Here is an 11,508-nt window from a genome sequence, read left to right on the forward strand (position 1 = left end):
TACGGTTCCACACATGCTGAAGCAAAATGGAGTGGCAGAGTGCAGGCGAACCAGAAGATCTCGGACAAGGAGTCGACGTACCTTGATGAAAGACGTCGCTAATGCCTTGGCAGATGCGCTGGCTACAGCCATTTATGCATCAATCCAATGTTACAGTTTAGGTGTAAACCCCAACTGGACATAACAGACATGCATGTCGCTTATCTCACTTTCACCAGATCAGACTATCATCACAACCCTCAGCAAAGTGTTATATTATTATCGTAATCAGTGGTAATTATAGATTATGATTATCAAAACAATCGTCAGAGGAAACACAGCGGAAGAAATGCTCGACAACAGAACGACCTTTGTACAGGTTGTTAAGTGACATTCGTTCATCTTTCAGATGTGCTCGGTCCTGATCAACATGTTAGGGAGACAGATCTGACTGCGCAGAGCTCGATGGAACTTACAGAGCTTTGACCCATAGGGAGATGAAGAGCGTGACATTTGAATTCTTTTTCAAGATAGGGGACAGATGGAATAGACTAGTGATGAGAATATAAGAGCCTGACTGGGTTCATTGAGGTGGGTTGTGAGAACTCACTCCACCTTCTCGTATCCGCAGGGGGCGGACGCCCCATTCATCTTGGACAGCTTTCTCCAAGGCTCGGAACCATCTATCATCCAACCTCCCGAGCCACCAGTCTGCAGTCCGCTCGATCTCAATCTGCGCACAGGTAGTTAGCAATAAACAAAGTTCAGAACGTGCGCTTACCTTGATAGAATTTGGCGAGCGCAGCCTCTCAAAGTTTGATCGGAGGTAGAGCTCAAGCCCAGCAATGATATCCGCAAGACTCTGATCTGGAACGATACGAAGGGAGACTTGCGCCCTCACACTAGACGGAATGACAGTGGAGTCTGCAAGAAAGGGGGTGAGGTCCAAATGTTAGAAAGTGACAAGGTAAACGAACGACTGGACCCAGAGGTTGTGACACTGTGGATGGTCAGAGAAGGCTCACGCCATTTGGACGAAATGGAATGTGGTGAACTCCCAGTGAGCTTTGCTAGATGGACGTACGATGCCTCTTCGTCTACCATTGCTGGTCTTACGCAGTCATCTGGTTAGTTAATTATGAGTAACGCACCCTAACGCACATGAACCCAGACGCACAGAAGGAGGGAAGCAATATTGTTCCATTGGCGTCCATGAGCGTCCCCAGAAGCTTCACCCTGAAAAACTGGACGTTAGCTCTGACTCAGTAAGGGCGCTGGAAGACTCACATATCCATCATAGGTTCTGGCCGCGCACCGCCGTCGACCCCAGAATGCCGATCTTCACCTTGGTTGGATATCTAGAGAATGTCCGATGGAGGTCATAAGGCCGCATCCCAAAAGTAAACATACCTCAATGGATGCATGAATAACACCTCGCAAGCCGTAAGTTATGCAAGGTGTTTCATCGTCAATCCAGTAGGAATTGCTGGGAAGATCTCAGCAACATAACAATCTCGAGAAACGATGGCGCGCACCTAACGAGAATGGCGTCAATCGGTCCGATGACATCCTGAAAGGGCGTGCTGAGTAATGTGCATCATCTCACAACGTTCAAGTCTAGCGTGCCTTATAGCCTCCCACACTTTCTGCGAAGCCCCCGCTCCCCGCTTCTTCCTCACCTTCAACAAGAAAAACAACATCCATGTCAAGCTCGCCGTTGCTCTGCAGCCCTGCCACCGCCCATGCTGAAGCTAGCAGAGGGCCCTTATTATCAGATGCCCCCCGTCCGTACAGATATCCATTTAGACCTGTAAGCTCGAAGGGCGGATTTAACCAGGAGGATTGCGAAGAAGCAGCGACGACATCGTAATGACTGCATGATACCAAGAATAGATGTTTCAAAATTTACAAAATTGAACGCTCGATGCAGCTTACCCATAAACTAAAACTCGATATCTTTTATTCACATTTGGTGCCGTTTTTGTTCCATTAGCACTGAACGTCCCCAGCACTAGCGGATTCCTCCCTGGGACCGCAGACGGTACCTATGATATTATTTTGACGTCACGAGAGCCAATAACCCAGCAACCCAGCTGTAGTTGCTTACCAGAACAGCATCGGCTCCCAACTCCGCGAATGTTTTCTGCAACCATCTTGCCGCTTGACGGCAAAATTCACGGTGAGGCTCGCTGTTTGTTACACTTGGTATGGCCACAAAATCCGTCAGTGAAAAAACGAGGGATTCTAGTGGTCCCCAAGGCATAGTTAGACACCATCACGCTTAGTAGACATTGAGGTTTCACCGTTGCTCAGTTTCGAGCTTCCAGGCTGTGTAATGGAACCCAACGAAGTGGGATATGAATCCGTAGGTGGTAATGGAAAGTGTCTAGCTTGCACCTGCGGCCGGACAACGTGTGCCTTGCTTGCTTGGCGCGGACCACTTATCGTCCATAACTATTTGTCGAAATCCATTACTCACATTGCTCTACTCAATACAACACCAGCCACACACCTTTATATGGTTATCGCTTGCGCCCGTTATCAAGCTATACTGCTGACCAGTTTGTGGAGGGCTCTCCGGGTCTGAGCTATCGGTCTGTGATATCCGTGCAACGATGGACGACAGGACTATTCCATCGTGAGCCTTCCAGATCGCAGAGCAGGCAAATGAACGAGACCACCGCTTCAACAAGCCAGTTCAATCGCGATCAGCTTTGGCGAAGTTCACAAACTGACCTTGATTTCCCATTAGACAAGCAAGTGTAGAGATCGTCATCAAGCATTGACAACGATAGGACGTCGATGCTCTACACGATAGTGTAAAATTCATGCCATTCAGAGACCATATTTGCGTACCTCTGCAGCAACTGGGATCGACCTCACGAGGGACTTCATTTCAAAGTCCCAAATATGGACAAGACCATCTTGACAGCCAGCGAATAGACAACCGTTACGAATCAGGATAGATAAGACGGCACCACCACTACCGCCGCAAGGAGTGGTAAATGTATGCTGAAGTTTAGGCGGGCCGAGCGACGTAACTTGGCCGCCGCAGTTTGAAGTCCTCGTCATGCTCCACACCTGGTAATCAGGATTATATCCCCAAGCCGTGACTCGGGAAGTCTACTTCACGTACCTTAACATCGGCATTACCACTACCAGTGACTAGGCATTGAGAAATCGAATGGGAGTCAATCTCGCTTTCGCTTCCTCCATTCCTAGATGAAGATGAACATCCCCCTAGGCGGGAAGGGCGGGGCGTCGAGAATCCTGAGGAACAAGGGACGAGGGCCATGCAGTAAACATAGCTTTATTACCAAACACATCAAATTCAGGGAATTGTGCCCAGCGAAACCTGCCCATACCCGAAATGTGCGGATTCAATGACGTTTTGTGGCGGAACCTGAAGGGCTTTCGGAAAAGAGGTAGCAGCTAACCGGCTAGACTGCTGTACGCGAATGCTTTGGACACCTGATAGTGATGATGCGGACGAATTTGAACGACGAACGCTGGATCTAGTTACATCACTACTCGATTGAGAGGCAATGGGACTAAAATTCTCCGCAGATGAAGGCAGTTGTGAGATAGCCGAACTAGGGGTACGAACTGATCCCAGAGCGGAGTTGCTTGCTCCCCTTGGTTGACTGTCAAAAAATTTGTGCAATTTGCGCAATCCGGAGGGAGAAGCAACAGAAATTCCTAGACCCATAGGAATAACCTCTGGAGTAACAGCCCCACTTCCGTCCCCTACCATGCTCAGATCCGATGCGTCCATGTCCTCTAAGGCGAGGCAGTCGTTCGGCCGTGAAAGGTCCAGCCATTGAAGCGAAGTATTCTGACATCCGAAAAAGAGTGTATTCAACCCAGGCGCATCGTCAGAGTCCATCGAGGAATGAGGCGGAGAATAAGCGAGGGAAAAGATATCACCAGCTTCCGTCTCTCCATGAGGGTGAATGGTGTATATCAGAGATAATGCCGAAGTATCCCAAACCTAACGAATTCTGTTGAGTGAGGGAGAAGGAAGGAGTGGGAAAGGAGCGTACACGTATTGTGCTATCGCCTTGAGACGGATTATCACATTACATATCAGGCATGGACAAACGTCCGACATATGCAACGCGACGGTGCTTACTCGAAGAACTGAATAACCAGCCTTTCTCCTCTGAGACTTCCAGCATAAGCACACTCCCCTCATGTCCCTTCAGAGTGGTCTTGATCTGAAATGTCTGTCGATCCCATACCTTGTACGCATCAAGTCGGTGGTTTGGGAAAGGTCCACATCGTTCTCCGTCAGCGCCATACTAGTCGATGGGTCAAAAGACTTACATAGATGTCCTTTCCTTGGCTACCACTGAAAATATGGTGGACATCAGCAGCTAGGCTTAGCACGGAACTCTCTTCCTGGCGGAGTGTATGCGCCAGGATCGGGTTTGGGGTCGTGATGCTGAGTTCTTTGGGGGCCTCTGTAGGGTCAGAAACACCGCTGCCAACAGAATACATCAAGACGTCTGCGCCGCTATCCAGAAGATTTGTGCCTGGAAGTTGTTCGCTCGGCGCCTCGCCGCCAGATTCGCCGCCGGAGATGAAAATCCTACACCCACTGAAGCTTGCCCAGTCTCGGTTAGTGATCGCACAGTGCATGGCAGCAAGGACGGAGAGGGAAGTTCCAGAGTGACACACCTTTTAAATGCCGCGGGACTCTTAAGCGCAATGCCCGCCAAATGGATGGAAAACGCGGAAATGTCGCCTTCTCAATTCCCACGATCGAGTTGACACCACTCACGTGATATATTAAGCATCGTGTCGGAAAACACGGAATTTCGTTTTAACGCGTTAAGAGCTCTCAACGCGTTTCAACGCCTTATTGATCCGTTCCAACGCTTTATTAATTTGTTCCAACACTTTGCTAGTCCGTTCCAACGCTCAATGCAAAAATCAAATTGTAAATACTCAGCCCCGCTGTAAACATCCCTGTTCACAAACGCATGGACGCACTTCCCCTTCACTGCCAACCACGGCTGCAGCAACTGTACACTCACATTTCCATACCCTGTACTTCCAAGCCACATGGGAGTCCCCCATACTCAGGCAAACACACGTTCCATGATCCATTGCCACAAATTACCTTCACTTGCTTCACATCGATGACGTCTACCTACTTGACGGTCAAGCCACTCTCACAGCGAACGACCACTTCAGCAAGTGACAAATCCCCAACAACCCCACCGTTCTCTTCCTGTGTCATTTTAACCAGTGGGGTTCCATATGGGAGGCCGGGCGCTGAGTCGTAACATGTCATTCAGGGACAGCATGGACAACGATTCCGACCACACACAGAGTGCACCCCCCATCAACTGTCAGTGTCCAGCATAGGAATCTTCCTTTATCGCTCCATGTTCCACCACCCTCAATGTCCACCGCACATTCTTATTTAAGCCACTTCGTTCACTGAGTTCTGATTTGTGTTTGCACTCATGTTCTCCTCAATACCACTGCTAAAATGAACAACAATCACGTTCAACTTCGTTCGAATTCTAACTCCACATAGCACCACCATTGAGAGCCACAATGAGTTAGACCTCAATCCCACAGCGGGTGTACACATATTGAGAATACTAAGTAACTTAGCCCATATACACTCAAAAGGCCTATGATTGATACAACTTTATGTCAACATATCAGCGCGGAGCTGAGAGTGCATGGTAGTGTAGCGGTTATGAATGTACTTACTATAATGATCACAGTGTTCCTCGGTTCAATTCCCACCTGTACCAACCATTTAATGATATTTAGTTCTGGTCCTATTCCGCAATGTGAGTCACCAAAATCGAGGATAATGTGTGGGGATGTAATGAAGTGAAGGTATGCTTCAATCCTGGCTTGCAAGGGGTTGTCTCTTTTTGTTGACCCTACCTTGTTGCCGTTGCAACGCGTTGAAACGGAGGCAAAGCGTTACAACGCCTCGAAGCGTTGGAACGATCGAGTTCAGTGTTGAGAGCGTTAGAACGGCACGTGCCGTTGAAAGGCGTTACAACGCCTTGTAACGGGTTACAACGCTTCCGCAGTGTTTTCCGACACGAAACTGGAAGCGAGTATGCCGACAGGAAAAATGAGGAAGGGGAATGGTTCAACCTGTAGGCTATTCGGTTGTCCCCCTTTTCTCCGAATTCGGTGGATTTCTCGTCCCTTTCCTGTGGCCCCAATAAATGAGACGGGCCCCAGTGAGCAGAAAGCGCGCAAGTGGAATCAAAACCCATCCATCAGTGAAGTGGGCCTGGCCAGGCAAGAACAGAAGCGGGAAAAACATATCCATCGTTCCCGTTTTCATGCATACATTGTTAGGCTCTACCGGGAAATATGGTATATCCCATCCCCAGTGCTGACGGCGCAGAGGGACTATGCAAATACTCATCTTGCAGAAATCATCGCAACCAGCTATTGCCTCCGAGAGCATCTCCAGTCTCTGTATGAGTAACTTAAGTCCGGGGAAGAATGTATGTATGATGTATTGGTCGACAAAGACCAATGTGCTGTTGCATTGCATAGTATCCCCTTAGTCACGGGAAGAAGAAGCTTTCAGTGAGGCTCAGGTGTCCCATAACCTGTACAGCATGTCTCCAGTGAACACAGTTCCCTCCTAACATCAAACACAATGAGAATATCAACCCAATTTCCTTGGCCTCAAATAGCCCCGATCGTTGTTCCACCTGGCTATCGACATATTAGGTTGGAACTACTGGATACGACCCACTCCTAGTATGCTTGCTAAAGGATAATACATATATATCCCTGCTTCACGTTTCAGTACTGTTATGGTTCAAATTACGCCCTGCTCTGTGTCCTTGCAGCTTGTGCTATGGTAATCTGGTCAGGCTGCCGCGGTAGAGTGCAGCGGTATCTGGGCATCCCTGCCACAGCAAAAACTCCTCACGTACAAAGTGACCCTTACCAATGGATTCAGAAAAATAGGATTGCGTCAATGACTCATCTAGATTGAATGACAAGGCTCAGGACATTGATGGATGCTTCGCCGAACTGTATGCGTACATGAATCTTCCGTTCAAGTTCATCTCTCCTCGTTTGGATTTTCCCAAGCTCTCGAAAAGACCTGCAGAATTGATGCTTCCCCGACCCAGTACATAATGGATGTTACTCTGCACACAGAGTCACTAACCACTCCCGATATTACGCAATTGGCGACGCTGAAAATTTGTCATCATCTTCCCTTTTGGGTTGTTTCCTTCTCCCTACATGCTTACTTTTACGCCTGTCCCTTCTCTCCCTTTACTTTCCTTCCACCATTTCCGCTCCCACTCGGCTCTTGTCCTTAAAGTCTTGGCTTAATCATATGGTTTTTTCCCTCTTGCACGCAACAATGTCATGCATGCATTAAAAGGTGTCAACATGCTTGGTGATGTTCCTATGTCTGACCACAGGTATTCCATGACATCGTCTGTCCTTGTGCATGGTAGTCCGTGAAGGCATATGCTGGTTCCACTGTGATTTGTTGCCATACCACCTTCTTTTTTGCTTTGCCTTTATATAATTCCAGACTCCGAATGACTGGAAAAATTGGATTGTGTTTGTCAGATGTCTGCATTCCAATTAAACACATATTTTTATAGCCTAAGTATATTCGCGAAATGAACTGAAAAAAATAGAAATAGATTCATGCTGGGACAGGTGAAAGGAAACATGTGCAGAGTCAAGCAAAGCGCGAAGCGCAAGCACTCTAGTCTGATATATTGGCGGAGAACTATTTATTAAAATAGGATCTATTACGCGCAAACTATAACATGAAAGTACAATGAGTTATACGCAAACTTAGAAAGAACGGAATGGTATCACCTCAGTCTCGATACGGAGAACTGAGGGAGGGGAAAAATTACGGCGTCCAACGTAACTTATACAACTGGCGCCAATATCGCTTGAAGTGATCGCCAGTGACAACTGGCGATGTAAGACAAAAGAAAGATTGAGAGCGCGTGGTACCGCGACTCTGAAACAAAAAAGGTATAATCGTTGTCAGTCACGATGATATTAAATAAAAAGAAATCTCATCACTCCCCAATCCTCGCTGCAGCTCGGCTGTTGTCGATGAGCGTTGATATTCCAACACTATTCATGGGGCATGAATGTGCACCTACGAAAATTATAGCATTGTTGAATTCAGAGCTTGCTTTCGTGGACAAAGAATCGTTGCGCTCAACACCAATGGAAAAGAGCGACTTTCAACGAGTTTCCCAAATCTAAGAAACGACGGCGGGAAAAAGTTGCCACGGCAGTTTTGCCACCCGTGGGAGCGGCGCACCATTTTTGAGATCTTACTTCCCCCTGGCCAGTGGCAATATTCTTTCGAGCAATTGGCACCACGATGCCCGCTGGTTCGCCTGCGGACGACTCTGGTGACCAGAGAGGCTCTACGTCCAATCCCAATCCCCTGTCTGAGGGATCGCAAGCACCAGCCCATGAGGGGGTTCAAGCGCTTTGGCTAAACAAACTGGACCCCTCCAAGACACTCGAAAATTCGGGAAGCGTAGGTCAGTAGACGGTACCCAAGACGCATCTATGTCCCAAGGCTAAAAGAATGAGCTTATCTTAGCGCGCGATCACTTGGCAAATGAGAGAACTTGGTTAGCGTATCTTCGAACAAGCTTAGCCCTGGCTTCTGCAGGGGTTGGTAAGATTGTCAAATACATCGTTCTCGCGACTATTACAGTGACCGATGGCCTGCAGCTCTGGTGCAACTTTTTACGATATCAGCCAAAACATCCAATGACAACAATTCACAAGACGGGTCACACCTACAACGTTTCGCGAGACCTCTTGGCGCAGCCACTGTGTGTATTGGAATCATTGTCTTAGGCATCGGTGAGCCTCGTGCATCACTTGCGGCTCACGAACTCTTCACTCACTCTTTCTCTTTCCATCAAGGCGCACAACGATACTTTAGAGTCCAGCATGCCCTCACCAAGGGACGGTTTCCTCCTGCGCGAATCTCAATGGGTATAATAAGCTCCCTGCTCGTTACAACTGTTGCAGTAACGTTCGGCGTGCTTCTGGGCGTGCGCCGATGAAATTCTTTTACTTTAGGATATCTGTACTTTATTTACGTTCTGTCGATGAACTCGATGGTGGATCGGCCTGCATGAGTTCTTATCCCACCACCGACTTGCCCCATGTGTACTATCACCTGCATACCTAATTTCAGCTGGTTGTCCGCCACAAGCCTGAATAAATGAACTAAATGGCAAGCTGTGTAGTACACAGAGCATCTCGCCTCATACATGCTCGATGCTTTCAAGCCAGCCAGGATACTGTAGGGCCGAAGATACACCCAATTCGGAAGAGTGCCTCTTCCTACAGGCGGATTCTTCCCACGATAGTTTTGGTTTCCTTTCGATTCTCAGTTCGTACTCGGGGTTCGTTCAGTACGACTCAATATCATTTCGTATTGACTGACATTGTGATCCTGGCCAGTAATAATAGCGTTTGTTCCCAACTGACCTGTGCTGTCATCACTGACTCCCGAACGGTTCTGGCCCCGTTAGTCCAATCACTCCGAAACCAACAACGGCCCTAGACCAATGCCCCAGATTTTGCATCAGCCATAATCAATTACCTTCGCCACCCCCCGGCCCATCCCATTTGCATACCTGCTACAGCCCACGTCTTCGCTTTCGACTCCGGCTTCCACACAACCATGATTCTGCCCATCTAGGGCCCAGTATTGTGGCAATCTCAAAGGAAAATCAAGTGGGACTTGAATGCAACAGAGAAGTGCAAGCCGCCATCGGGTGCAAGAGCTTCCGCATACAACAGTTAAGCCACCATTAGTTCGGCGTTTTCACAATGTTCGCCCCTTTTCTCGACACCGGATCTGGAGACACTTGGACCATTGGACCATTGGACCACCTCGTGCCAGAAGACCAAGGTTATGAATGAATGAACTGGACGGGCAGGTGGGTTGAAACCAAGTTTGTTTTTATTCGCCTGCCCCTGGCAATTTTTTGGACAGCCTGCGATTCATAGGCCCATCCCTGAGTCGATACGGGTTCCCGTGCAACGGAGTCCAAGATAGATGGGCCGTGGATCCTAACCTTCCATTGATTTATGCGTTGTCAGCCATGTCGCTGGTTGGTATCCCCTGGGGGTGACGTGGTCATTCTATTCCAGTAGAAGCTGACCATCTGCCTTCGTGGCCATCCCGATTCTCGCAGCCATCGATACTCCCCCTCCCCTCAAGTCTGCCGCCAGTAGCGCACTCTTTACTACCTTTGGGGGTCAGCGCGTGCAGAAGTTCAAGAATAATGATGGGAAGCTAAACGAGCAAGCAGCACTACTCGTTCTGTGTGACTCCCGGCTATCGTACGACATGGACGCTTCAAACTAGGGTGTTGCGGGGCATTCAAATCAAAGACCGGACGGCTACATGGAAAGCGGGGAAGACGGCTTGTATGGACCCTAGCAACTCGCAACCCTACCTGGCCACCTTCACATTCGGGAAGACCCAACCTCACACAGCGTCCCCGTTTACAACGCAATTGATGGCGGAGTTACTCCTGAAGCTGCTATCTTCCGATCGTCCCACTGCAGTCGTGATTGATGCATTTGACGAATGCGACAAGGACGCATTCCCACGTCTTGCCAATATACGGAAAGAAATGCCTGGATTATCGCGCAACATCAATTTCCTTGTCACCTCACAGCAATGTGATCTCGTCGATTGTTTTATCTTACCTGAACTATCTATTGTCAGCCTCGGACGATGCTAACGGGGGAAGGGCTGTGCTATCTACATCTGTGCACAACTACGCGAACCGAAGGATGCGCATCCCAGTTATAGGAACTGGTTGATACTGGTACGAACTGATCGAACCCTTCCGCTGGGAAGATGACGGACACCTTGTGTACGACTCGAGCGTTTTGGAAGGGTGGGGTCCAGGTTTTATCCACCACTACCCAATCGTGGTGGGAGCAATCTTAACCGCACGACAGTCATTATCTGTGGCCCCCTGGGCGGCCATTCTGTTATCACACCTGGAGTCTTCTGTTCAACATACACAAAACATACATTAGCCAAACCTCGTCTCTCAGGGCTTGGGAACCCTTACCCGCCGGTTTGTATCCTGCGTCAGTCCTTCCGTGACTTCCTCATCGATCGAATCGGCTGGCGACTACCATGATTACTCAGTTTTGTAGTGAACGCCAGGAGGGAGAATGCCAGGTTGGCAATGTGCCGTATCGAAATCCTGAAAACATTCTCTGTGGAAGGTCCAAGCTGTGTCAGGCGTCGCTGTCTAAGTAATTCCGTTACGGGCGTCGATATATCGTGTATCACCTGAATCAAGCTCCGGAGCTACTGGACGGGCTCAATATGGCGATTCGCACCTTTCTCGATAACAATTAACTTGCTGGGTGATTGTCTGAGAACGGAAGGGTACGGTACACTACCACATCAGGGCACCTTGAGTGGGCCAAGTCATGCGTCGTCAATACCATTATTTACCCATTCTCATGCTCTTCTTA

General features: G+C 48.7%; 3 protein-coding genes across 3 annotated transcripts; 2 read left to right on the top strand and 1 right to left on the bottom strand.

Moving 5' to 3' along the window:
• Window positions 1–277: 277 nt before the first annotated feature.
• On the bottom strand, window positions 278–4,479 carry EI90DRAFT_2914698 (uncharacterized protein; the record flags this gene model as incomplete). The annotated part of the gene is made up of 23 exons (XM_039054531.1): window positions 278–400; window positions 456–530; window positions 590–712; window positions 761–903; window positions 957–1,103; window positions 1,157–1,215; window positions 1,267–1,337; window positions 1,390–1,465; window positions 1,515–1,549; window positions 1,621–1,852; window positions 1,915–2,024; window positions 2,087–2,223; window positions 2,322–2,433; window positions 2,492–2,662; window positions 2,712–2,786; window positions 2,836–3,020; window positions 3,112–3,219; window positions 3,259–3,287; window positions 3,345–3,390; window positions 3,532–3,970; window positions 4,023–4,039; window positions 4,112–4,220; window positions 4,306–4,479. The coding sequence occupies 23 exons, from the start codon at window positions 4,477–4,479 to the stop codon at window positions 278–280; spliced, it is 2,796 nt and encodes a 931-aa protein (XP_038918194.1).
• A 3,704-nt stretch (window positions 4,480–8,183) lies between these two features.
• On the top strand, window positions 8,184–9,208 carry EI90DRAFT_3049860 (uncharacterized protein). The gene is made up of 4 exons (XM_039059719.1): window positions 8,184–8,519; window positions 8,582–8,659; window positions 8,716–8,850; window positions 8,914–9,208. Exons 1-4 carry the CDS (start codon window positions 8,354–8,356, stop codon window positions 9,054–9,056), a joined length of 522 nt encoding a protein of 173 aa, XP_038918195.1. The 5' UTR covers window positions 8,184–8,353; the 3' UTR covers window positions 9,057–9,208.
• A 332-nt stretch (window positions 9,209–9,540) lies between these two features.
• Window positions 9,541–10,244, top strand: EI90DRAFT_3049863 (uncharacterized protein). The gene is made up of 2 exons (XM_039059720.1): window positions 9,541–10,115; window positions 10,200–10,244. Exon 1 carries the CDS (start codon window positions 9,747–9,749, stop codon window positions 9,918–9,920), a length of 174 nt encoding a protein of 57 aa, XP_038918196.1. The 5' UTR covers window positions 9,541–9,746; the 3' UTR covers window positions 9,921–10,115; window positions 10,200–10,244.
• Window positions 10,245–11,508: the final 1,264 nt, after the last annotated feature.

Source organism: Cantharellus anzutake (assembly GCF_015039405.1).
Source record: "Cantharellus anzutake strain C23 chromosome Unknown EI90scaffold_15, whole genome shotgun sequence".
Classification (NCBI taxonomy): domain Eukaryota; kingdom Fungi; phylum Basidiomycota; class Agaricomycetes; order Cantharellales; family Hydnaceae; genus Cantharellus; species Cantharellus anzutake.

Coding starts and splice junctions, on each gene's coding strand:
- EI90DRAFT_3049860 (XM_039059719.1), top strand. CDS start 8,354: ATGCCCGCTGGTTCGCCTGCGGACGACTCTGGTGACCAGAGAGGCTCT. Junction 8,520..8,581: donor CGAAAATTCGGGAAGCGTAG/GTCAGTAGACGG, acceptor AGCTTATCTTAG/CGCGCGATCACTTGGCAAAT. Junction 8,851..8,913: donor AATCATTGTCTTAGGCATCG/GTGAGCCTCGTG, acceptor CTTTCCATCAAG/GCGCACAACGATACTTTAGA.
- EI90DRAFT_3049863 (XM_039059720.1), top strand. CDS start 9,747: ATGCAACAGAGAAGTGCAAGCCGCCATCGGGTGCAAGAGCTTCCGCAT.